Here is a 27,294-nt window from a genome sequence, read left to right as displayed (position 1 = left end):
CAGGGCGGCACGCATGGCTGACCCGGCCCGCTGGCTGTTTGGAAGGGTGCTAAAGCTATTCCTTAAGTCGTTGGAGGGAAATCGCCCTGCACACTTACACATTAATTCATCTGAATGGTCTCTGCTTCTCTGACTTTGGTTCTATGGCTCCTGTAATACCTTGGGGTGTGTAACAATTACATGGCAAAGACTACGGAATGCCTAATGATTTTTTGATGTGGCTTTATGAAAATTTTAACTCCCCGATCCGTTGAGAGTGCATTACTATAGGCAACATTTGTGGGTCATTGAACTAGAACATGGCCTCTCTCCGTAAGGCAAATTCCAGAGCTGCAAATAGACCCGCACCACAGCACATTTACTGTGGAGATGTGCAAGAAATGTGTTTGATTTATAATCGGGCAATTTGGCAAATGGTTTAAGCCATTTTGGACTCTATAGCCAAAAAGATTAAAAGTACACAAAGATATTTTATTTTCAGTTGTGGTAGCTTGCCTTCCTCCACTTATTTTTGTTTTTACCATCACACACACGCACGCACACACACACACACCGAACACACACACACACACACACGCACACGCACACGCACACGCACACGCACACACACACACACACACTGTGAGGCATAATCTCTTGGGCACCTAAGCCTTACCTTCTGGTTGGCTTTGAAGACGGAGTGCTGGGGAGAATCTCCAGCAAAAAAAAAAAAAGACGCCAGCCACAACCAGTTAAGGCATGTGAACCTTGTTTGATATTGTCATGGAAACGCTTTTCACGACTAATATTTCTGACTGGAGCATCCAGTGGCTCAGCCACGCACGTGTGTCTGCCTCTGATAACACAGGCTCTGCAGGTGGCAGTCGACAGACATGGAGGCTGAATTAAATTGGATACAGTGTTCATTGATTTCCAACCAGTGAATAAAATCTTTTTCTTTTTTTGGTCTTGAGGGTGGTGTTTGGGGTGGGCGGCATGGTGATGGTGATGGTGGTGGTGGTGGTGGTGTATTTTTGTAAATAATAGGCACACATGGTGTGCTATTGATTAATCACCTTATTTGAGTGGCCACGGGGAAGGAGCAGTCTTCCAACTAATTTTCACCAAACGTTGTGTGAGATTAATCGCAAGCGGAGTTTGGCTGCCAGGGGCGAGATGGGGCAACACCAGATAGTTCAGGCACTTCTCCAACCACGTGCATGCTGGGAAACGTGCTCAGATGATCTTTTTTGACCGATAACACTTGGCAGGAGATGGGTCGCGCGATGCCTCTCTGCACCGAGGTTCAAGCCAAAGTCATTATCTGGGTGTCTCCTAAGACCTGGGTTGTGTGTTCCTTCTTGTTATCTGACAAACCATGAAGAGAAGTCCAAACACCTGCCCTAAGCCATGTGCTAAGCAATGCATTCATCTTCAAGCTGCTTTGAATGCATGGAAGAAGTCGAAATATAAATAGTAAACATGATTAAAAGTAAATGGAGCAATTTGATTTGGTCAATACTACAAACAATTGGATTCCAGCTAATTTGGCCTCTGGACCAGTAAATCAAGTCAAGCCAATTATGTTTTCTGGGCGGGAGAGAGGATGTTGAGGAGGTGGTGGGTGTTGAATGGCCATCGGTTCTCTTTCCTATTGCTGCAGGCATTCAGGCATTCTGGAGTCTGACATGATCAGTTTTTTTCATTCAAATATAAAGCAGATGGCCAAACGTATTGTGTGTGTGTGTGTGTGTGTGTGTGTGTGTGTGTGTGTGTGTGTGTGTGTGTGTAGGTGTGTGTGTGTCATGTATGGGTTTTAGTTTGTTACTTTCTCCAGCAACTCTCTCCCCCTGCCCCTACGTGTAATAACCCAGTCAATATTCAATGCTCTCAAAGCCGCTCAATCACACATCTGGTGCTCCTCTACTTGTCTAGTTATTTATTCTATTGCCTTTGGCCCGACCTGAAGTTCTATCGCACCGTTTTATGCACGCCGAGACATTGGAGATGGATGGAAGAGATTGAGAAGGGCTGAAGGAGAAAAGCGTTTAGCTGTTATTGTACCTCCACAGCTCATTACACATACAGTGCGTTTTATAATCCCCCGTGCCTTGTTCGTATCTCCGCCGTTCGATGCCAGCCATCAAAGCTCACGTCTCATGCAGTGAAATTAATGAGATGAAATGCAATTTTATTTTTCTCCTGTTCACGGCACATAATCCCCTTTTTGTGAATGTGGCTTGAGTCCGTTGAGTTAAATCTTCTCATTTTAACGAAACACCTCGGCTGTTGCGCAAGGCTTGGAAGGGAGAGCTGTCATTGGGTACCCCCCCCCCCCCACACACACACACACACACACATACACACATACACACACACACACACACACACACACACACACACACACACACCTCCCCACCTTGTGCATTATGTGCCTTATCAGATGAGCAGTGATGTGGTGCATTCTACAGGTGAACCATGGCCTTCAGTTACTCCTCCAACGGCCTCTTTAAATGGGTGAAAGTTCCTCCTTCCCAGGCAACAAAGACTTCCAGATAGTTATGTTGTTTGCACTCCTCTGAGCTCCCCAGAGTCACACACACACACAAACACACACACGCACACTAAATGTTTTTCGCGGAAACCACAATAATGACTTTCACACCGATCCTCCTGGCTGCGGTAATATCAGGCCGGTGTGGTCTTCTGGGTAATGATGGTGGCGGTATAAAACAAAAGTTGTTTATTTCCAAATGTCCCACTGTGCTTTTGAAGATCGGTGCCCTACTAAGCCTTATGTTTTCTCCAAACGCTCATGCCTCACTCACACTCTCCTACCCGCCCCCAATTAGCCACCGGTGGCATCTGATCTGGCAATTCAGTTGTCATCAGTTCCCTAGAGTTGAGGAAATGGAAATATCACCTTGTGGCATCCCCATTATTTTGACATCTGTATCCAGTATCATGAGCTCTACTACGCGTGTCACTGCACAGCAGTAATTGCAATCCAGAAATTGCTTTTTTTTGTACTTTGCATATTTTAGGGTTGGGGCAGCATAAATCATTCAGGCGCATTGGCCTGGACCGTCTTGTCTGTATCACTTTGGCCACATTCCACCCTGCAAATGCTTCATATCCTCTTATGTTTTGTGGAGAAAACCTATTGACTTGTATTTCTTAAGGGACCTAATCTTGGACCTCCTCCAAGCGGCTCAGTTTCCATCCTCACTCCGTCTTCTCTCTCTCCCCCATAAATCAATGTGATGTAACTGCGTGAACTCCCTTTTCCCACAGACCCCAGGATTGAGGCTTCGTGTGTTTCCACAGAGAAAGTGTTTGAGAGTGGCCAGTTAAACTTAAGCCCCTGGTTCCCAAAACATCCCCCCCCACCTGTACCAGGCCTGCCAAATGACTCCCAACACTTTTTACTTTGGCGTTTACAAATCTAAAATCTGTTCCCGTTGTTGGTAATATTGATGTTTCACGTATAACTCTTTATTATATATTTTGATAGCAGAAGTTAATGTTCTCTTAGCTGGTACCGCCTGTTCCTATCTGGATGGTTGGTTTGCAGCCAACTAGATTGCATCTCATTTCTCTAAGTGCCCTTTGTGTCGAGCCAAGCAGGATTTTTCTCCTGACGTCTGTCCGCTTGCGGCTTCTCCCAGCCTGTCGAAGGAATGCTCCTAAAAAAAAAAGAAAAAAAAAAGTACTTTTCACGAGATTGCTGTTTGGAAAATGTCCGACCTGTATTTTCCACCACACGCTCTCTCCTGGAGTCCTCCTGGGGTTGGTTTAAAGGCAGGATATCTCCACTAGGATATCTTTCAGCCCCTAGTCCTCTTGAGCATTGGACTTCTTTTTTTTTTTTTGAGTTTTTTGAGTTTTGGAAAGGAATGAGAGCTAAAGTGATTTGGAAAGGTTGGAACTCCCTTAACTACTCGCACTGGTTCTCTGTCCCACTTTGCCGCAGTTCCATCTGCCACTCCTCAAGTAAGCCCCCCTCATACAATCGTGCTCAGCTCGCTCTGTAGACCAACACGGCTAAGAACCATAAGACAGACCCCCTTTAGGCAAGATTGTTTTAATTGCCATTTAAGTGCAGACACTCCCTTGCATTAGACGGTACAGGAGGGAAAACTGTGATATCCCCAGTATGCCATGAGTTGCCTCATCACACTCGCCACACATCAGAGAGCTTACAAGGGAGGGAGACATCTGCGGTGGGGTGGGCACAGGCGAGGGGTTCTTTGGCACATGTGCGACTTTTACAAGACCACTCCCAGCGTGGAGCTCCCCCGTGGGTGCAGGAAATGATCCAGATGCAAGGCTTCTGGCTCCCATAACCCAGTTGGGTGTCTGGCCTGCTGCTCCTGAACGGCCTCCCCTGGTTTACCCACTGGGACGTGGAATGCCATCAGTCTGTACTGGGAACCACCGCACGGCTTACGCTAACTGGTGCGGTGTTATTCGGGATGATATCATGAGTTGTCTCGTTTATTTGTTGGAATGGCTTTGCAGTTTCCCCCCTTTTGTTCCAGATTTGTAATGAAGATCTTTGTTAATAGACTGAAAACCTTGCTGAGCTCAAGGCAAACACCGCTCTGCGGATGGTAGGGAAATATTGATTCTGTGTCCGGCGCGATGTTTCGATTTCTCTCTGGTTGTATACCGCTACAAGTGTGCAGGCTCTGTAAATACAGTACGCCGGTGGACACAGAGGTATGCAGTGAAAATCCACATAGAATGAAAACCAGATGCCCCGGCTGTCCTAGTATGGGCTGCCACTACTTGAGATACCGTAAGGCTGCTATATCTCTCTAGTGTTCCACAAAATGTTTTATTTATTTTGTGTTAGACCGTTCAACATGTGTATGTGTGTGCGTTTTGGTATGTAGCCACGCTCTGTGCTAACACGATTAGGTTTTTGAATTGGGATATTTAATGTTATTGTGCTAATGTTGTTAAATGGGGAAAGCAACGGTAACCCTAGGTAGGAGCCATCCATCACTGTTTTTTTGGACAGCTTGCCATATAAATAAGGCAGTAGTTACTTATTTCACGGTGGAAGTCCCCTGATGCAGGTAAACTATGAAAGAGTTGCATATGGTTTTCATGTAACGGTGTGTTTTCCGTTTTTATTTGTTTCCTGAGATGTTCTCCAATCTGCTTGTTAACACGGTGACCGCATGGCCCTCTTCATGGTTCGCGGGCAGCAGGTTGGGTCTAGGGGTGAGGGCATGTGTGTCACAACTCGGCCCATGTGGGGAACATGGTTCTCTTCGGTCCACAGCATTTAATGCGGCAAAAGCATTTCTTTTTGAAAAACACGCAAATTATTCTGAGTAGTTGATGCCAGATGGTATCTTAAGTACACATCTGCTAGTGTTGGTGTTTGGTTTGACTTAGGCGGTGGAATATTTGTTATTTCTGCATGAAAAGCCCTAACAGTTTGTTAAGAATTGTAGACCTTTTTGAATAAAAGAAGAGTTACCCCTCCATCACTGCAAGCATGATCTGTGGTAGTGAGAAGTTGAAACCAGGTTAAATGTGGTTTGGTTAACAACTTTCCCTGTGCCAACCACTAAACATTTCCACATCATGAGAATAGACTCAATACAATGGCGATGAATCATTGGGAACATACAAAAGCTGGTTTTCTGGTTGTATATATTAAACACAGTGCATTTCTATAATCTCCTTAGAGATTGCGACAAAGGTTAATCAATAATCATCCCGCGTAATCACACCACATCGTTACAACTCTTCGAATCTATACTAATTTAACCGGACCATTTATCTGTGGCATTTCATTTCATCACAGAAAATTAAAGACCTTGTTCTATTAATACTTTTGCTATTGTTACATAACTGAAACCACAGTCAGAGTGCCGGCCTCTCTCCGTATTCAGTCTAAGCCTCTATGCTATATTTGTGCACTATTAACTTGGTAAGACGTCAGTTGGTTGCACTATTCCACCAACCGATGAAGGTTATAGCCATCGCCGCGGGCTCTTCTGTGTATGTAGTAATGAACTCTTACCTTGGCTTAGGCAGCTGTGCTGTTGCTCTCCTTGGTGTGTTTTCCTAACCCTCGCTAAAAAAAAACCCTTGGCCCTAATTGTGTCCCTAGGGCCCCCCCGGCTCCCAGCATTCAGGGCCTTTCCTGTCCCTCGGAGTGATCCGCTTCCACTTCCATCCTCACCCCTTAGTCCAATCTGACAGGTTTTTCCTTTAAACGAGTTCGCTTCAAAGTGCTGCTGGGTGATTACCTCCCCCCTCCCCCCGCACCCCATCACCTCGAACCCCCCCTCCCCCCAAAGAGACTTTGGGGTGCAGTGTGTGTGTGTGTGGGGGGGGGGCGGTGTTGGGAGAGATTGGGGTGGAAAGGCGGGCAGATGGTGAAGGAAAACAACAAGTAGCTCCATGGCTGTTGAGCGGTGCGAGGTGCTGGAGTGAATCGCGGTGGTTGACTCTTTTCAGAGACATGCCACAGATGTCCCCAAGGGTCTTGCCTATGCAGGGCCCCGTGTAAAGCAAACCCCTCTGTCCTCTCTCTGATTGGGTACATCTTTGGAGATGTGCTCCAGGTCGAAGGGACGCTTAAATGCAGAATGGTCTGGTTAGTGTTTGGTCTCTTTTGAAGAGCCTGGAGGCTGACACCTTGTCAGCTTCCATGAGCTTTGGAACAACAACTTGTAGATCACACTCGCATGGGCTGTGTACCTGTTAACTGCTTGGAAAGCACAGTCCTGACCTAGTTCAATTTGGAATTAGGTCCATTAATGCAGACGAAGTTCAGAGCATAATGATTGCAAGTTTTTAGGTGGGTGTGTGAATGGACTTGTATCCCAAATCAATACACACTCCACGGACAGTTCCTTCTCGGAACACCCAAAAAGATTAACGATTATTTGTGTGATATCCTCTGATTAGACTAATGATTGTTTCTCCATGCTAATGGATTACGCTTATCCCTGGTTGCTTGACTGGCACTAGTATTCAATCAATAAAGCTAATTTGTTTTCTCAGCACCGACCAGGCCCTCTGTGGCACCAGTGATCATTCTCCCTATGGTGGATTTATTGCCCCTCTGATGTTGTTAATACCCTAAAAGCTAATGAATTAGGTTTGGAGTCCAAAAAGTGGACCTTGGTAAAAGCATGGAGCCTACACGCCCTTAATCTCTGTGAACATCTGTAAGCCCCAGAGGAGAAGCTCTGTTGTTGTCCTGTAGCGGAATGGACAGTCACTTCCTCTGTCATTTATGTGTCCCTTTCCTGTCCCTGGAGGAAGTTGCACCTGATCAAAGCCCCTGCTGTTCTCTGACCTCCGACCTCCAACCTTGTACCCATGGTTCCCGGGCCGATGCACAGGATGGAGTGAGAAGCGAGAACAATGCAAAAAAATGAAGGATAGAGGAGCATTAAATATGTAATATAGGCTAGGTGTTATAACTAATGCATGTATAGTTTGCCTTATGTATGAGGTTTCCCACTATGGGGTTAGGTTGAGTTCTCACCTTTTTGTTAATGTGAGAATATCTACAGTGCGGGCATTGATGATACGCCATTGATGTCGGAGATGTATCAGGATATATTCAGGGCTGGAAATATCCACAGAGACGAATCGATGAACATTGGCCTTCATCCTTCCACTGCACACGCTCTCATGTGCGCACGCCACTTCCTAAATGTCAGGCTTGTTGATAAGCGAGAGTTATTTAAGAGGAGGCCGGTTGAGGAGATGCAGATGAGCTCTATTGTCTGGCTGCGTACAGTCTTTCCTCTCTTTGTCAGACGCTCCGTGGCCTGCCCTTTCTGGTCCCTCCCTCGAGTATCCTTCCCATTGTTGTGCTTTCCCTGTCCGCCCGCGATGATCTCTACTCTCACCCCCATAACCGATAGCGCCAGGCTCCATCGTTCTATTGGTGCTCCGCTTTTCCCTGGACCACGTTTCCATGGAAACAAAAAAATAACGCAGGACCCTCACCATTGTTGCTCTCTCCGCCAGCAACAGGCTTCAGGACAAAATATGGTCCTGTACGGCTAATTGCAACATTACAGAAATGATGATGAAAGACTCGTATCTGCGCCTCTTCAAATAAATGCTCGGAGGCAGGAGGGAAGCTAACTCAAATGCTCGCCGTCAGGGGATATTCTGCCATTAAACTCCGCTAACGTATCATCAATCAATTAAATGTAAATATTGCTTTCCAGGGCAGTCTAGCCAGTGCTGCGTCTCACATGTACTATGTGTGCCCCCAACCCGCCCTCGCCGTTATTGATTGTCCTCCTCTGTTGATGCGTTGCAGTGTCTGAATTCAAGGCTCCCGAGATAAGAGCTGCTATCACTCTCCAACATCTTCCCACTTCTCACAATCATCAATTTCCTCACTCTGGCTTTGATTGCCTTTGGTAGATGTAATCACAGTCCTTTATTGTGTTGGCGCTGTGGTTGTTGTCAGTGTCAGCTTGGCTTTTGTGTGTGTGTATGTGTGTGTGTGAGCGCGAGCGTCAAGTGTGTGCGTGTCAGATGATGTGGCTGGTGCCATCAGCCAGAATACTCCTGGGACCTCTCCCCTCATCCTGTCAGGAGCAGCTTTCATGGCCTATATTTCCCCTATCTAATGTGACAGGCTGTATGTTGCTTGTTACCCTGTAGTTGGCTCACCAATCGTATTTGATGGCATAGTTGTAAGCGTAGGCACTTTGGAACCTGCTCCGAAGGTGTTAGGTGTCAGTCTGAGCCCGTAACGCCGACTTATTTCACCTCGAACCTTGGATGTCTTTGGTTTTAATTAGACCTCATCGCCATACTGAATTGTTAATTTCACCTGGGAGACACTGGGAGACACTTGTGGAGGAATTGTTCAGGGGGAAAAGGGAAAGAGAGAAAAGTTAAAAGTATTTAAGCTTGTTAGCCACACAGGCGTTGGAGGTGGTGGTTGACAGTTGAAACCAGCAACACATAATTAGCAAGGTATGCTTTTCTCGCTGAATAATGGATGAGCTCAGATGCTAATCAAGGCTTATACATGGAAGTACTGGTGAATTTTCAGGCCCTATTATTAATGGATAATTAACCGTGTGGGATGGTGCAGAGATTGTATTTCTTTAATGGCAAGAATAGAAATGTTAAACTGCTACTGTACAGCAATGACCTAAATCCTTTCTACTACATGCTGTTTTTTTGCTTCTTAACTTCTTGTCCCTGTTCGATTTTTGCCTCCAGCAGAAGTCGAGTCAAAAGTATTCAAATGGGCGTAAACAACATTACACTCTTGGATTAGCTCTTGCCGGAAGCAAGTGTTAAATAAATTATATCAGTTTCTAAGAAGTCTCCTAAGTTGGTGATTAATCATATGAAAACGAGGACTGCAACGAATGCCTAAGTCCCTTTAATTTAGTAAATAACAGTTATTTCTTTCTCTCTGTCTCTGTGTCTCTCTCTGTCTCTCTCTCTCAACAGCTCATGAAAACAGGAGAGGAACAAAAGCCAAGAGAATTCATCAGCTTCCATTGAACAAGTGGAACCAACAGGCAGATACTCATGGTATGTTCCTTTTTATTTTAATTAAACGATGAAATTTCAACACTGGTTTAAATAGCTGTATAAGAAACCAGCTTATGGGATTTGTTTTAATGATACACATATGTAATTAAATTGTTTCTATTTTCACATTTTCTACATGAAATTTCTATTCACTTAGTAGTTATTTAGCTGGCACTAAGGGTTAATTCAGATATGTGTTATTAATGAGCTTGTAGATGAGTTAATAATCTTGCTTAAGGAGGCCTACAGGCATTATGCATACATTGAGTATCAAACCCTGTATCTTTTGGCATAAAACCAAACTAAACCTAATAACTAATCACTCAGCTGAGAAATATCTTTCAGTCATTACTTTCACTTCAGCGTCCGTACAGTCTCTGTGTTTGGGTGCATGCTGTGCCGGCTCCACAGTCATCATGCCTTCAAATGTATTCCTGTCTGTGTTGAAGCTGGAGGACAAACAATCCACAAGAATCACTTGTTGATGGACAGGTTTGAGAAAGGTACTGACAGCAGGTGCAGAAAAATGTAATTTGTTTCTGATTCGATCAAGAGCAGAGCTGTGTGTAAACCAGGTTGCCTGGTAAAAAGAAAAATGGAAAGTCTCTCAGCCTTTACAGCAGGCGAGTCCCGGTCTTTTGTAGCTTCTGATTTGCATTGGGAACTATGGCATTACTATTCAGAGCACGCACGTGAATGGAAGACATGTATAGATTTCAAGGTCAAAGGGGGTCTCAAACGCAGACACATCCCCCAAAGTAAGCCCCACCACCCCAGCCCGTAAACCAAGCATTCAGACAAGTGCAAATTGGTCTCTGTGCAAATTTGACATGTCTGATTGATTTGAACCACGCTGCAGTCTTCAGACGTTTTTGACATTTACAACTTTGAAGTCATCCAAGGCTTTGCGAATTATATGCTTAATAATAATCCATGACGAACCAATTTCTTTATTGATTTTTTCATCGTAATCAAGTTCAAGGCCCTTCTGGGAATCCATTGTAGCAGCAGTTTAACATTAGGGGTAAATTTGATAATAATTATTTGTGTGTTTTGCAATTATGTGTGTTATTAATGCAAAGCCATTAAAAACTTTATTTCCTTAACCTCAATTTGTGGCGCAGCCCTTGATATATGTGGTGTTATCAGATATATGGGGAATGCAGTGTTGCTTTGATCTAAGGCAACCAACTAAAACACAAACACAGAAGCGCATACTACTCAAGGCTGTGTTTTGATCTGCAGCGCATTCAAAACTGAAGGGTCTCCGCTGCTTTGCAATGTTATTTTTTTGTGTGCTTTTTCCTTGGTTGTAATCATATCCGTGCATAGGATAAGCCATCGGAAATCATTTACACACAGAGAAACCATCAATCAGCAGTAAACAGGTTAAAGGCTTTTTGCATTGTGGATCTAGCTGTCTGTTAGGCCACCATATGGCCCTGAAACAGGGTGTGAGTGATCACTCATTAAACAAATGGCAGGGGCAGGCTGGCCCCTCACACTAAAGTGCCCAGGTCTGCAGTCTTTTGTTTTTCTGAAACAGGAACTGGTGTTAAGGGGAAATGCCAAACAGTGCTCCGCAGACAAAGACCACTCTCACCCCATATCCGGGTTGCCTTGGAGACCCTTAAGTGAATAGATCTGGATTTTAGCGCAGGGCCTAGATAATAAAATTATTATGCATACAAAAACATATGCTAACTTCAAATAAGCCTTAACATTTTAAAAGATCAAAGGGGTTGTTTTTTTTTGACCTGTTTCAAGACAAGAACCCCACATTTGTGTGGTATTTGGCCCTCCAACACGTGCTCACATTCCAGTCACCCTTTGTCTTCGGATCCCCTCAGGGGTGCGAGAGATGGCCTTCGTAAATCAGGACGTGTCCCGACAACTGTTCCACCCCTGATGAGACCATCTGTGATGGGAGCCTTGTTACTCATGATGCCCCACAACAGACAACAATGGGACCAGACCTTTAGTGTGTTGGGAGTAGGACTCACTTCCTGGCAGATCTTTCCTGTCACTTATTCCTTTAATGGGTCTTTGGTAATGAACCGTTTAATGAACTTTAACAGTAGACGTTTGTTACACATTTAAATTATTGATGTGAATCCTCATTCCTCTGGACACTGAGGCGTGTTGTGGGTGAGACCGCCACAACAGACGCATAGATTACCATTGTCACCCCTAACTCTTATTCGCCATTCAGTGCTAAATTGAGTTACAAACAAGTGGATCCTGGAAAGCCCCAAAGCGTTCATCCTGTGAATCTCCCCCTGGGGGAAAGGCCCCGGGCCCCGGCGGACAGCTGTGGTGTCTGTGTAATAACTGTTCAACGCTGCCTCATACCCTCTCGCTCTGACTAACCAGGGTTCCAGTCAACTACCGGTCGCAGCTCGAGCAAATCAATAGCTCAACGAGCGTCCTCTCAGGTCTGCTATTGATCCACTCGGATGAGGACAGTTTGAGGTGCTGACACAATTAAGGAGCAATCTCAGGTTGGAAATGAGGGAATGTGGAGTCTGTAGTACAACAAAGAAGGGCTGAACAGCGAGCCTCCTTCTGTGCATCTTCATCAGATGTCTTCTACCAAATCCAACACAACAAGCAGAAAGGACACGCTGACTATTTTCAGCCGCCTTTTTTTTTCCATTGGCCTGTATTTTCTAATAAAAAGGCATTGAAGAATCGTTGGAGTATGAAGAATTGATTATTCTGAGGGAACAGCTGGCTGCGTGCCCGGTTTTGGGAGGAAAGAATGTAGCCTGCAGTATACTACCGACAACACATGGTCAGTGTCTTATCTGACAGTGTGTTTGTTCTTACTTGGAGCCTTCCCCACTTAATCAGCCTATTGTTTGGGAGTGTGTCAGCTGCCTGGTCGGAGGACAACTGCCCCGGAGGATTCACAGAATCTAACTTCTAAAGCGTGCGGGGTCAGAGGCGCACCACTTAGAGGCATTGATCAGGGCCGGGGGTCACGGTCACAGCGGCCGCAGTGACCGTGTTACAGACAGCATTACTCCGTGAGTATGGCTCCACTGTGGTGGAACAGCGGTGAGAGAGAGAGAGAGTGAGTGTAACAGCCAACCCCATGTTCTACATGACTGTACTATGTGCATTCTGAGCTCTGTGAAGATTCCTTCCCCGAGGGCGAGCCAATGCTAGTATTTTTTTCTCTTCTCCCATCTGGGCCACACCAGGACACTGGAGGCCTGCCACCCAGACTTGGCGAGCGTCTCTCTCTATGCAGGCTCGCCGTAACCCCTGTGCTCTCTCGAAGCTACGCCCACGCATACTACAACACATACCGCGGCGCCCGGTTTGCCTTTGAGCTACTTTTAGCGTACTTTTTTCCCTCCTTGGTTTCGCTGCTCCGTGTTTGTCTGCGAGTCCATGCCCTCTGAGCGGGGAAACGGGTGATAACGCCGATCGGCATTCAGCTCGCTTCAAAGCCCCTCCGCGTGACAGCGTGGCCCAGGGCTCATTCCCCCTCTAATTGGCGGTTCATTAAGGGTCTGTGCACCTCAGGGGGAAGCCGGCGCAGGCTGCGATGGAAGAATCCTTTTTCCTCCCCACTTTGAGGTGTTCACTCGCCGGGACTGATATAGCAAGTCGCGGCGAAAGATGAAAATGGGCTTTTAATTGAGATGAAGGGTGTGGCCGTGCGTGTGTGAGTGTGTGGGGTCACTGATTGCTTCAATTAGCGGGTATTCGACACATCCGAATGTGAGACTATTGTGGCTCAAGGATGGCCGTAGCACAATGAGGGCTGAAGGCACCTGCTCCCCCCCCCCGCTCATGGGAAGAGCCCCGGAGGAGGGATTCGCACCCTCCCCAGGGGTCCATAACAGGTGATCATTTAGAGGGTCAATGGCATTCGGCGGGTTCAAGCGCCGATCCACACGAGCTCAGCACTGTCCTCCGTGTTAATGATGGTTTCGTATGCAGGCGCATGTCTCGGGTGAAGTGGGCCTTAGCGGCGTCTCGGGAATGAATTTGTGGGGTGGGGAGGGCACTGGGGGGTTGGGGGGTTGCTCGGATGCAGACACCGTGTCCTTGTCGTGCTTATCCATTTGAGCGCGGCGGTGGCGAGTGGAGCGGGGGGGATATGGGCTCACTTCATTAATCGTGCTTCAGGGTGTCAACTTCAAGGAGAGCCATGCAAGGATGTTCTATTAATATGGGGTAGCCCCCCCCCCCCAACCCCCTGCTGTGTGGGACGACGTCTTCTTTATCTCCTTATTGCACTCGGTTGGCCGGGGGGGCTGATTGTGTTAAGGTTCAAGCAAGGCCTCATGTCCGTGTTGTTTCAGACTGAAAATATCACACGACTACGTCTATTATTGTCTCCGTTTTTGCCGTCCTTTGCCGTCCTGCTATAAACTATATCCAACGAAAACAATTGTATGTCATGAGTTAGTCCTCTTTACATTAGACTGGCATCTGACACTGCTGCACAGCTGATTTAGGATCACATCTCATTAATCCGTCACGCCTCCTTGGCTTAGCTGCCCCAGCTGGCTGTGGATCAGTACTCGGAGTACAGTAAGCAGAAGTTAAGATGGATATTTTAGTACTGTGTGGCATTTTGTGGTGACTTGACAGCTGCAGAGTTTGCTAATGGCCTTCGCTTCGGTTGAATGATATTTAGAACGTTAGATAAACATGTTGCGTATTCACCAACTTGCAAACTTCTATAATTCTAGAACAAGCCTCGTGTCTCAGAAGCGGACACGTTTATTTTTGTTCCACATTGACGCTGAACAGAATCGAAACACTCACGCACAGCAAAGAATTTTTTCCTTGATGATGATCTGTTTTTAATCCGACGGTAATCTATCTCAGTTTGTATGAAGTGTTGTTGTAGCAGGGGAGCCAGCGCGGTGGTAACCCTCTGGTTCTAAGACGGTGCGGTGTGATCGATGAGGACCTGCTCTCCCAGGGGCTCGATGGGAAACACCACTTTGTTTACTCTGCACTTTCTCAAGGGTCCGGTGGCAGCTTGATTTATACTGCGCCAGCGCTGCGCCGTCTGACTTGTTATTCCGCTAGCCTGGCCGGGTCCTTGCAGCGCTCTGCATTTTTAACTGTTAATACATTTTAATGCACAGAAAAATTGGCTGCGAATCAGACGGCGATTCCACCCTGAGTGGGAGGAGGGCGAGAAGGGGGCAAGGCCGGGAGCGGAATCAAACATTCTGTTTCAAACATGTGTTAAGCTTTAAAAAAAATCTTTCCAGCCAACCACCATCACCTCCTCCCCTCTTACCCCGCCCCCCAGTTCGCCATTTTTCATCCCACGCTCCATTAAATGCATTTTCTCCCATCACATGCTCGGCCTGGACTGAATAGATGGAAGAGAGAGAGGATGAGAGCCAGTGGCCTCTCTTTCACATTACAGCCTGTAATGTATGCAAATCTCAATTAAGACCTCCTGTGCCCCGGTTAGGCCTTCCAGTAGGGCGCGGGGAGAAGAGGGGTGTAATTAAAATCCATCTCTTGCAACGAGGCCACTTGCTGCTCTCAGAACACCACAGGCTGGAATGATCAATACCCGAGCATATCATTATGATTTAGAGGAGGTGTTTAACCACAGCCTTAAATCAATTTCCCAGAGTCCAGAAATGGAAAATAATCATTAGGACACTAGCCGGTGCAAGGAGAAAATCCTGGGCGTGCACCTCTTACGCCTCAGCAGTAATGCGTATCATTACAGTGTCTGACCATATACCTGTTATTTATTAGCTTTTCCCCCTGCGAAACATGGAAGCGCCGTGAAATGTAACCACAGTCAGGGGTTGAGCGCCGACTCCCCCCCCAGGGGAGCAACGCAGAGCCTGTGCGTGTACTCTGTCCAATCCGGGCAGATGGACAGGCAGCCAGGCCGCGTTTCAGCGCTGCCGAAGCCTTCGGCGCTACTCGCAATGAGCACAGAGTTCACCCAGGAGAGTGGATTTTGCAGCAGTGCGTCAGTCAGTCCAAGGGGCTGCCTAAAGAATGAGAACCGTCATGCGTGATGGAAGTGTGGTAAATCCCAGAAGGGAAGTGAAGTGAGAGACGGCAATTTAGGTTATCCATCCTGACTTGTGTTTGGCCCGTGTTGAATTGCACACAACTGCTGTTTGCGTATTTCTTTCCTCCAAAACAAACCGACTCAGCTCCCTTTCGTCTGATTTATTTATCTATACAGGGCTTGATTCTGGCAAGGCAGGAAGGCAAATAAATAATCATCACTACAAAGTAAAGACTGCCAGCCTGTTTCTGCAAAATAATTAATTTTCGTCTTCCACAGAGATCGCAATTATAGCAGGGCAATGAGCTGCCTCAGATGAGTTTGGGGGGGGGAAAACACTGAGACGTTGAGTTTACTCCCTTGGACAATTAAATTGTTTACCAGATGGTAGATACCTTCAACACATGGGGACGCTTTGTTGACGGGCCAGAATGCTATAGAATAGAGGGTATGGTTAGTGGGGGGGGGGGTCACGGACTGAGGGTCTCCCAGTCCCATGTTGTCTCCTATAATGAAAAAGGAGGGTCTCTTCATTATGTGAGAGTGCTTCCTGCGCAGGTCCTCATCAGCGAGAGTGTGTTTATGTCAGGTAAAAGAATGGCCATTCGGAGCCCCCTCCAGGCTCCTGACTCCCATTAAATTAAATGGGACAGGCTCCGGACTAAAGGGGCCACGTGTTGTCAGTTAATGAGACCCCTGTTGGCTATCATATGCCCAAGATCGCTCAAAGATGCACGGCGCCTGTTTAAGCTCCACTGATATGCAGGGGACCTGCTCTGGTCCGGGGAGACGGAGAACAGGGCCCAATCACCTCGTGGCGCTAGACTATAAACTTAGAAATTAGTTTTTTTTTGTGGTGTTTGGGTCACGTGTGTAGTTTTGCATAGGGGAAAGGAGAAGAGGGAAATTACCACGATTAGATTTTCTCTGGGAGCCTTTTTGCTGTTTTTCTTTTACTGCTGAGGGTTTCTGCTGGGTGTTTCTGCTGAGCCTGCGCTATCTAAAACAATGGCGTCATGGGTATCTGACAGGCAGGACTCATTACAAAAACAATGTGAGGGTAGGTTTTCACAGGGTAACGTTTCCTGACACTTGCAGCTGGATACCTTTTCTGCTGTGAACACTCCCGTTCATTCAGCAGAACTAATAAATGGCTGGGGCAGGGCATTGAATAACATTTTTTGTCCGTTTGTCTTGCTGTTTCAGGGGCAGGGAGAAGCTTCAGCGAGGGGGACCGCCATGGAGGGCGACTGCCTCAGCTGTGTCAAGTACCTCATGTTCGTCTTCAATTTCCTAATATTTGTAAGTATTTGTCAAACAATGATGATGATGATTGATAATTTACTGTATTTATTCAGTTCTTCTCAAGGCCCCAAATGTGCGTTGAGGGGGGTTCCCCGCCACATCCACCACTATCCTACTCTTGATTTCCCCTCAAAGATTACCTTTATCTACCCCTTGAAGTCCCTTGCAGTGTGAAGATTAGGAGCCAGTTCGCTTCCCCCTCTTCCCACCCAACTAACGAGTCGATATTTGCATTTCATTAGCTCGGAAGGCATTCTAGGCCATTCGATACGACTTTCCCTTTTGATTAGATTTCGGCGCGCTGGAACACATCTGAGCCAAAGTGTTCCACACGGACCTCCGAGTGAATGACAGTTGATTTTATCAGCCTCTTATCACACAATCAAGACTAATCCCATTAGCTGGAGACTCCGCAAGGGGAAGACAATATGTTGGGAGTTACACCTGTTCCTCCCCTTCGTTCAGAGCTGCAGCCCTCTTGCATGCAACCGCAACTGTTGACCAGCCGGGAAATTAATTGTCTTGGCAATTAGTAACTGTTCTGGATCCACTGCTACAGTTTACAAATCAACCTTCAACCTCCTGCTGTGGTGTGCTTCTTTCTGGGGTAGTGTTTTTTTTAGGCACATTTTGCTTAGAAAATGACCGAAATACTAACGTATTCGAGTGAATCTTTTCATTCACTTGCATAGCACACTTGCATGCATTACTTTTATTATTTGCATATCCACTTTATTTATTTGCTTACTATTTTCACATCTCATTGTATATGCTCTTTATTTAATGTTATCATAGCCCTGATTTTGACTGCTTGTGTATCATCTACATGTACTAACAAATATTCTGACCAGGCTTTGCCACAAAAACCTGGTTAGGTTTTTGAGGCAGTCTATAAATAAGATACACTTAAACTTCAAACTTAAACAAGTTTCCTGTTTAGTGCTCGAGGGGGTTGAGACTCTCACTCTTAAATGACGGTCAGCAGTTGAAGCCCGAGCCAATCACTGGAGACGGGAGGAAAGAGATTGCGAGACCCGTATCTCTTCCCCTGCCTCCATAGCTTCTTTCCTTAATCACCTAAGTCTCAGCCCTCCCCCCAAAGGGCTTTAACTGTTCGGTAGGATGATGGTGATGACCTGAAGGAGCGTAGGGAGTGTTCGCCGAAGCCGGGGTAGCTATCTCTAGCTGCCTCCCGTGAGGGGCATTAGGGCTCTGCAGAGATCCAGGCATTTACCTCTCTGTCACCCCATCTTCCTCCAAACCTTTGCAGAGATCCCACCGCATTTCTACATCAAAGACGTCTGCTTTGAAGTGCTCTGTTCGTAGGCCTGACTGAGTGTTTGACTGTTAACATTTCAGGGTTTTTTGCAGGGGAAAACAAACGCGAATGATAGTTTACCGTTCATGCCTACGATAACAATGCTGTGCGTTTAATTTAGAAGAAACAATTTGAATTTACAGAGATGCAGAAGGCTGATATTGACGTACGCTGAGACAGCAGTTAAAGATGTGAAAAACATGAGCTGCAAAACCAAGCTCGTAAGTCACAAAGGTTGTAGATTGTAGATAGATTGATTGTAGATTGCACCATAAAACAGAAAAAAACAAGGTATTTAATTTACCCACAGTTATGGAAAAACTGTAGTGTACAAAATTTGAAATTTACTGGCAATATCAGCGGGTTATAAAACATGGCCTCTTTAGCTCTGTCAGAACACTATAGACAAAGGGGGAAGTCTGTTCCGTCTTAGATCTGTGTGATTTTGATTTGTTTACTTACTGGAGGATAATGGCCCGGCCCTCACAACACCGCCTAATAAACCGGCGAGGGCCCATTACACTGTGCGCCTCGTAAACCTGTGTGCATACCAAACAGGGTCTGATCTGTTGTTCTTCCCCCCTCTCTCTCCCTCTCCGTTCCTCCGTCAGCTTGGGGGCTCCTTCCTGCTGGGGGTGGGGGTGTGGGTGCTGGTGGACCCCACGGGCTTCCGGGAGATCGTGGCGGCGAACCCCCTGCTGTTCACCGGGGTCTACATCGTCCTGGCCATGGGGGGCATGCTGTTCCTGCTGGGTTTCCTGGGCTGCTGCGGTGCCATCCGCGAGAACAAGTGTCTTCTGCTCTTTGTAAGGCCCCCGCCCATCCCCCTCTTCCCCTCCGTCCCCGCCGTCCCCTAACCCGTGTGTTCAGTTGGCCCCCCGTACCCCCGTACCCCCTGTCCCACTGTCCCCTGTCCCCTAACCCGTGTGTTTAGTTGCGTTAGTATCGATTTGGCTGTTTTTTGTGGCTGTTGTGATGTCGTCTTGTCTGTTTCGTATGTATGTGGTGAGTCACCGTGGACTTCCTCGTTTCAAAGCGAGAAAGAGAAGAAGATGAAGAAAAAGAAAACGTTTCACGGAAATCCGATCGGGCGTGGAGGCTTTTTATCCTACGGGTCCTTTGTGCATTGGCCCTCATGCATAGTTAATACAGAGTGTCCGGGACCCAGGCAGATAGAGATTTTTAGTGACTTGTGCTGCACTTGTGCTGACACTGCCTTTCAATTGCTCCCTCTCTCCCTCTGTCCCTCCCTGTCTCTCTCTCTCCCCGTCTCCCCCTATCTGTCTCTCTGTCCTCCTGCAGTTCTTCATGCTCATCCTCCTCATCTTCCTCGCCGAGCTGGCCGCCGCCATCCTCGCCTTCATATTCCGGGAGCATGTAAGTTGCCACTGACCCTGAGATGAGCAGGTTGCCCCAACACAAACATGGAGAGAGAGCTATTCCTGTATGTTGTTGATGATGACTGAACGTGTGCTCTGATTGGCTGTCGGTCCCCAGCTGACCAGGGAATACTTCACCAAGGAGCTGAAGCGACACTACCAGGGCTACAACAACACGGACGTGTTCACCTCCACGTGGAACGCCATCATGAACACAGTGAGACCGCTTCTTATTTGTGTCAGCCTCTGTGGCTCGGGGTGTTTGATGAAATTGTGTTTTTATGGATAAAGGCTGAAAGCTCCAAAGGGTTTGGTATTTTATAGAGGAAAACGCTGGGATTAAAGCAATGTTATTTTACAGATGAAAATGCTGGTCTTAAACGGAAGGGGTTTTATAGATGGAAATGCTGTCCTTAAAGGGATGGTACTTTATAGATGAAATGCTGGACTTAAAGGGATGGTGCTTTATAGATGAAATGCTGCCAGAGTCTTGGGTCAATGTTCATGGTTGAGTAGTGCATGCAACCGGCAGATCGCAGGCCAATGCGCTGAGAAATGAGGTATCATCCTCCCCTGCTCTCATCCCTCTCCTCCCTCCCTCCCCTCCTCCTGCCTCCCCCCTCCCCCCCACAGTTTGACTGCTGTGGCGTCAACAGCCCGGAGGATTTTAAGGAAAGTCTGTTCAAGTCGCTGAACCACGATGACATGGTGCCGGCGGCTTGCTGCCAGAGGCCCAGCCAGCCCGCTGATATGGCCGGCCCCAACCAGGAAGAGTGCTTAAGAGGCAATATGATGTTCCGCAATAACAAGGTGGGTGCAGGCAGAGACGCGCTCGCTCCCACCATCCGCCGGCCATCCGTCCCAATTATTCTCGCTCTCCCTGTCTGTCCCCCCGTCTCTTGTCTCCTCTCTTTTTGGCTCCGCTCTGCATCTATATTTCTCTCGTTCTGTTCTTTATTTTTAAATTGTTTTGCTTTCTCTACTCTCTCTCTCTTTCCCTCTGTCTCTCTTCCATGCCGATCTATCTCTGTCTGTCTCTCTCCGATCCGATCTCTATCTCTCTGATTCTGTCCAAATCCGGAGTCTCTCTCTCTCTTTCCCTCTCGTTTCTCTCTCTCTCTCTCTCTCTCTCTCTCTCTCTCTCTCTCTCTCTCGTTCTCTCTCTCTCGTTCTCTCTCTCTCTCTCTCTCTCTCTCTCTCTCTCTCTCCCCCTCCCTCTCTCTCTCTCCCTCCCAAAGTGTCCTCCGGCCCACTGCTTAATTAGAGCAGGAGAGCTGCTGCAGTTGTCCAGGGACTTGCTGGGTACTCACGGCTGATTAGTGCTTTTCCCTGTTCCGGGTGTCAGGGGACGCCTCACTGTGGGTGTCAAGTGTGGAGCCGCTGGCGAGCTGGCAGACTTATCTGCATCGCAAATGCAAAAGTGTGGAATCAATTTTGTTTAAAATGTGTTTACGGTTTAGTGTTTTGACATTGAAAGGCACCATAAGCGTAGGGGCATTCCTTGATACCATAACCTTAACACACACAGATGCAGCATTAGAAGTCAATAAACCAAGATCTTATATAAGATCATATAAGATCTGGTTTATTAATCCCCAGTATAAAATATAATGTATATATGTGGAATATTATTCCCCACACGGGATATTGATTTCATGTCAAGGGGGAAAGAAATGGATGATTCCAGTGGTATCCACCTGTTCACCAGCGCCTGTGAAAGCCTGTGGATGCAAACAAGATGGCCCAAAGGCATCTGTCTCCTATTTCACAGCCACAAAGAGCGCTTATTAAAAGGCAAATGAGGTTGACGGACCCCACTTCCTGTTGCCATTCAACAAGGTCTTTGTTGAGAAAGTGGTTGAGTGAATGCTGTGACGATAACCTGATTGATTCTGTTTCAGCAGGCCTTCATTGATTCTGTGCTTTCCATGTTGATGTGTTTACAGGGATGTTACTCCGCTGTGGTCGACTACTTTGAGCTGTACATCTATGTGGCGGGAGCGTCCGCCATTGTGGTGCTTACCATCGAGGTACTGATCGGTCATTTGTTTTTTATTCTTTGTTTTTTTGTTGGATGTTTATGTCTTTTGTGCGTTTTTAATTGGAAGAAGTCCTGAATATTATCCATGGATGTTATGTTTAATACAGAGGTGTTTTAGCTGCCCGGTGTGGATGTTGTGAGTGATATGTACAGTAGCCTCGTAAATGTGTATCACAACAGTGCCATCTATGGGTCAGAAAGTGGATTGCAAAACGTTGCTTTATTTTCTTGGCAGCATGTTGTGTGATACTGACTACGTTCTTAACTGTTTCTCCCTTGTTTCCTCGCAGCTCTTCGCCATGGTATTCGCCATGTGTCTGTTCAGAGGAATCCAGTAGAGCTACCGACAACATCCAGGAACTTTTTATTTCAAAAAGGGAAATCAGGAGAAAGGAAACAGAAAAAAACACGAACACTTGTAAATTTGTTGTTCTTTTTTTATATTGTCTTAATTGGTTAGGATCACGACAACCTTTTTAAAACTCGTGTACTTCACAGCTGGACTTTTGAGGTACATGGGTGACAAAAAATTAAGAGCAAATGGGAGATCAGAAAACTGATGTAAAAAAACAAAACGAAAAAACAACACAAAAAATAAAAAATGTGTGAGCAAAGGGGAACAACCATAATTCTTGTGGACCAGGTCTCACGCCGACCGGGCGTAGCGCCGCACCAGGCAGAGAGGGGGGTGGGGGGGTAAGATGAGGACCAGGTGAGGCCTAAGCAGAAGGCACTGCACTGACTTTTGGATGAAGAATATTTATACTGAGTAAAGTTGGCTTAACTGTAAGGAAAATGTGTGTTTTGTGTACACTTTGGTTGTTTCCCCCCTCTCGCCCCCCCCTCCCTCCCCCATCTTCACATGCCATTGTTACAGCCACACCGTTTTAATTGCTGTATTATAAGCTGTGTGTGCGTGTGTGTGTGCGTGTGTCTGTGTGTGTGTGTGTGTGTGTGTGTGTGTGTGTGTGTGTGTGTGTGTGTGTGTGTGCGCGCACGCAGGTGTTTGAGAGAGCAAGAGAGAGAGAGAGAACTAGTTTTTTATGTGCATGTGAGTTTGTGGCCCTTCATGACCATCTCCATGCTTGAAAAAACAACTTTTTGGATTATTTTTCAATTTGTAAAGTGATGTTTATTGCGATCGTGGTTACATGTGGTTTTAGCTGGTGAAAATGTATGTATGTATATGCATTTGTATTAGGTTCTTGAAAAGATTAATGATATAAAATGCTGTTCTAAATCTCTGTCCCTGTGTTTTCTTAAATTTTCAAGTCAAGACACAACAATAACACATGTTTTGGCTTACATTGGGAGAAATGCTGTCATGTTTCATATTTTGTGAAACGAGGGGGTAAATGTGTTTTTTAATATGTATTCATGGGTCAGCTTAAAATGTTTTTTCACGTTTAAATAACTGCTCAAACAAGCGCTGAGTGTCAATCGCCAAGTTGGCCAGTGGAAGCAGCGCCACCCTGTGGTCGAGTAAGTCATGGCAGGTTTATTTTTCTGGACGTCATTGCTACTACACGGTGTTTCATGTCCACATTTGACTGCCATACCTAATTCAAACGGACCAATAATTAATTAAACGAGCCACACCTGTGAAAGGGGCCTGTTCTGTTTGGTGATTGGCTGCAGGTTTCAGACACGTGCCTTGGTAGACATGTTTTTGTATATACCAATCCCAAAAATTTGACTGACAATTTTTTTTATTTTTGTGTTAGATTGTGGCTAACACAGCTCTAGTATGTCAAAATACTAAAGTTAAGTGTGACCAGACCGGTTTGTGAGGGATCGTCCCGGACGGGTGTCCAATTCAGATATTTGTTAAACACTCACATGTTTTCACCTACAATACTATTAATAATATTGTACTTTTCAGCGCTTAGACTAAATTGACCCACGAATGTTCACTCATTTTTACCTAATCCAATCAAAAAAACATAAACGCACCAGGCGTCTGAATTCATTACTGATTGGTCTGTCTGTATGTGTGCGTTTCAATCAATCAACGTGTTGTTGTCAAGGCTGTCGCTGGCCCCTGATACGTGAGGTTGTGGATCTGTCAGTACGCTGTCGGTTTGCTGTCATGCCGAAGAGAGAGTCAGTCTTCTTTAAAGACCTCCAGAACGGCTTTCTCTTTTCTTCGCAGGTAAGAAATAGATTACAATAATGCTTACTAGTGGAGTTCATCTTAACTAAGGTAAGGTGAAGTGTTAATGTTAAAAGCGATATTCCGTCATACAAAACTCTTGGAGAGTGCATTATTAGGGTTAGGGTTTACTCTACAATTAGATGTATTTTGTTATGCAGCTTATTGTGATAATATACAATCTTGCCACATGGGGGCAGTAGAATACTTCCTACTTTAGATAAGTTACGAGCTATAGGCCTACGGGACATTTCAAAGACCGGTGAAGAACAATTAAATTCTCGATTTACTCATTGCATTCTCTTCCAAATGTCAAGAAGTGAAAGTTTGTCTCTCCGCACTTAAGAAAGGTTAGTCATCCTTTGCAAATTCTGACTCATTATTTAAATTGTGTTAACCTTTTGTTGTTACTTGCCACATGTTGGCCTCAACAGCATCTGTATGTGTGTTGTTGCCAGATGCTGCCAGTTGTTTCTCTTCCCTGGAATCTCAGAATCTCAAAATTTTCCTGAATCAGTTCTCTCGAAGGGCTTTAGAGTTCAAGATTGCATCCTTCAAAAATATTTGTGACGAACAAAGCAAAATTTGGAACGACTGCCCAAAAATTACAACCATAAATTACTACAGTGTGTCTTTATCGTCCGGCTGCATTGCAGCTCACATGTTGTCCTGAACGAGAACACAGGCCTGCGGTAGCAGCCCAGTGTGTCAGAGTCTCTCTCCCCCCTTAACCTCCTATAGGTAACGTCGGCATTGATTCGGGTCAAGATGTTGCGGAGCATTTAGCAGCTGTTACTGGTGGTCAGCTCTGGGCTACAGAGCTACAGAGTGTTTTACACCCGCCAGCCAGCCGCACGCCCGGGACTCACCCCACACGTGTCCTATTAGTGCTCGACTAGTTGTGCGATCATCAGTCCCGTCTGCACCGGTACGGCGTGGGTATGCTGGAGACTTCCCAGGGACCCTGAAATTAATATATCTGGGTTATGTATATCTTATGAATGTAGATATCGCTTTTTTGTCCCAGCAGGTCAGAGGTTGGGATAAATAACTCAGATAGGATGAAGTTAGGAATTGAGTGTCTTAGCTCGAACTTGTAAGCATTGTCAGCATTGTCAGCATTGTCAATTAGTGCAACATTAGAGTACATTGCCTAACCATTAGCGCAAAATGTCTACTTCTGATTTTGGGGGAGGGGTGAGAGTTTAGGAGTATGTAATGCTTTACTCTTATTTTTCTCATGTGAAGTCTCATGCGTCCAGATTAGATTATGTTTATTTCAGTGCAGTAATTCCATGACATAGTTGGTTCTCTGTATTGTAGTATTTAGCGAGTAGCTATTTTGTCACTGATATGCATGTAGCCTTTATGTGTTAGCGCCTATAGTATAGTACGATATCTAATAGATCTAGTATCTATTTAGTATCTATTATCTGCTCAAATTCAGACCCGAAAGTGAGACGAGAGCATAGCGGATGGATGTGTTTCCCTGGAAACGGTGTGTTCAGTTTATTCTACCTCCACCCGCCCCAACCCACACTCACACCCATCTCTTTTTCAACTTTCATTGCTTGCTGATATATAAGTGTTGGGACTCCCAGAGGATTACAAAAGTCCTTTCCCCCTTCATGTAAGAACCCCGCTCTCACCTCAAACCTCCATCTCCCCCTTGTGTTTATCCACAGCCCAAGGTGTGAGTTCCGGTGGGGTGGTGGGGCCTGGGAGTCCCTCTCCCCCAAGCACCCCCAACCTCATAACTCTGAGGATCACTCTGCAACAGAAATATAATCAGAGAAAAAGAAACAACCTTGCGATGCAGAAAGGCCTAGAGTAGCCTAGTTCCGTTTGGTAGAAGCCAGATCCACTCTGATAGGCTGCGAGGCAGAGGCAGAGAGGGCGAGAGTAGCCTACTTCAGTTCAGTGGAAGCCAGCTCCACTCTGATGGACTGCGAGGCAAAAAGGGCTAGAGCAGCCTAGTTCAGTTCATTGGAAGCCTGCTCCACTCTGATGAGCTGTGTTCCGGGACAAAGCCCTGTTGTTGTGGTGGAACTGACAACGTCCCACAGAATACGTCTCATCCTCAAACGTCGGTTTGGCGGTTTCTGTGTCCCCGAATGAGCGATGGGCCCACAAGGCCCAGCATGAAACAGGAAGTGTGACTTAACTGGCAGGAAATGAGTGTTTGGATGGGATGTTTCTCAGACCGAGCGTCACCACCTCTTCCATGAGAGCCCTCTTGTCGTCCCGACCGTCTCTCGTTTGGGGCCATGTGTTTTTCGTCAACAGGACTGGGTTTTTAACTGGTGACTACAAATAGACCTGGTCCGGGTTCTGTCCCTAGGCGAGTGCGCACCACACCGCATCGAGCTAAAGATAATTCTCCCTGACCAGCGGTCGTTCTGTTGACAGGCAGTCAACGTCTCGTAGTTTAGTCCGCGTTTACAATATCTCCGCTCCGGGGTTTGGCGTTTGGTTTGGCCCCGCCCCCGGCCTCCTATATAACAGAACAGTTCCATGGTATAGCACGACAACGCTTAAAGTGGAGTGAATGTGTCATCATTTCATTACACTCATTTCCTCTGGGGGGCTTTTTGTTTTGGGGTTTGTTATGCGCGGCCTGTCAATCAAGAACCTAAGAAACCCAAGCTCACATCAACCTCCACAGGAGAGGTCAGTGTTTCTGACCCCAGAGCTGCAAAGAGAAAGAGATCTGGTGACAGGGCCGGTGGTGGAGGTGGTGGTGGTGTGGGTGGTGGTGGTGGTGGTGGTGGTGGTGGTGGTGGTGGTGGTGGTGGGGGGGAGGGTGGATGAGTGCTTGATGTGTAAAGGAATAAGATCTGAATATTGAGAGCATGATAAATTGGAGGGACGCATTGCCACCCCGTATTGGCCGGATTCCTAATTGGAAACATGTTGTGGGGGAGGCCCAGCGACGGCCCAACCAAGGGGCTGGGGTGAGGAGGTTAGTCACACTACCCCGATTGCAGCGTTTCCAAAGGTAACGAGAGAGGCATATTTGGTTCAAGGTCGAGGGGCAAAAGAGACCTCCCCACCAAACACCCTAACCAAGTACTTTGTGACCATTAATGTTGTGGCCGGTACTTAAAATTCATTATAGTAGTAAGAGAAAGCCAGTTCAAGGACCTTGTTTGTTTTGTCGCGGGCCTAGAAGACAGTGCTGGGAGTCTCCCTCTGCCACGTTATAAACAAGGAGTAAAACAAATAGTTTTATTGCCTCTCTTTTTATATTGTGCTAATGAAAGACCGAACCTTTTGGTGTTGATTTAACACATTCGGCCCGTGATGAAGAGGCTCACTCGCCTCCTTTTACCCTGCAAGCAGCCTTCTTCCATGTGTCGGTGCCACTTTGAATCCTTATACCTTCTCTGTTGACATTCGCATGTCACAAAGCCACAAAAGACATTTCCGTGTGGCAGTAAAGCACAGTTTTATGGCTGGGACTTGGGGATGGAATGATGCAAGACGTCAGGAACTTGTCGCCATGGTAACATACCACAGAGATGCCTGATGGGCAACTAGCGCAGC

At 46.4% G+C, this 27,294-nt stretch overlaps 1 protein-coding gene across 1 annotated transcript in view; it reads left to right on the top strand.

Annotated features, from left to right (window-relative positions):
- tspan18b (tetraspanin 18b) overlaps positions 1 to 22,840 on the top strand; it is a 30,534-nt gene extending 7,694 nt beyond the window's left edge. Inside the window, exons 2-9 of the mRNA XM_079743862.1 lie at positions 9,451 to 9,534; positions 16,760 to 16,855; positions 18,788 to 18,982; positions 19,479 to 19,553; positions 19,674 to 19,772; positions 20,189 to 20,365; positions 21,502 to 21,585; positions 21,887 to 22,840. Of these exons, the coding sequence (XP_079599988.1) occupies positions 9,532 to 9,534; positions 16,760 to 16,855; positions 18,788 to 18,982; positions 19,479 to 19,553; positions 19,674 to 19,772; positions 20,189 to 20,365; positions 21,502 to 21,585; positions 21,887 to 21,934 (777 nt within the window). The 5' untranslated portion in view covers positions 9,451 to 9,531 and the 3' untranslated portion in view covers positions 21,935 to 22,840. The remainder of the gene's footprint in view (positions 1 to 9,450; positions 9,535 to 16,759; positions 16,856 to 18,787; positions 18,983 to 19,478; positions 19,554 to 19,673; positions 19,773 to 20,188; positions 20,366 to 21,501; positions 21,586 to 21,886) is intronic.
- Positions 22,841 to 27,294: the final 4,454 nt, after the last annotated feature.

This window comes from Pollachius pollachius (assembly GCF_949987615.1).
Source record: "Pollachius pollachius genome assembly, chromosome: 9".
In the NCBI taxonomy this organism is placed as follows: domain Eukaryota; kingdom Metazoa; phylum Chordata; class Actinopteri; order Gadiformes; family Gadidae; genus Pollachius; species Pollachius pollachius.
The sequence above is the reverse complement of the archived record's forward strand: the minus strand, read 5'-3'. Positions and strand labels throughout refer to the sequence as shown.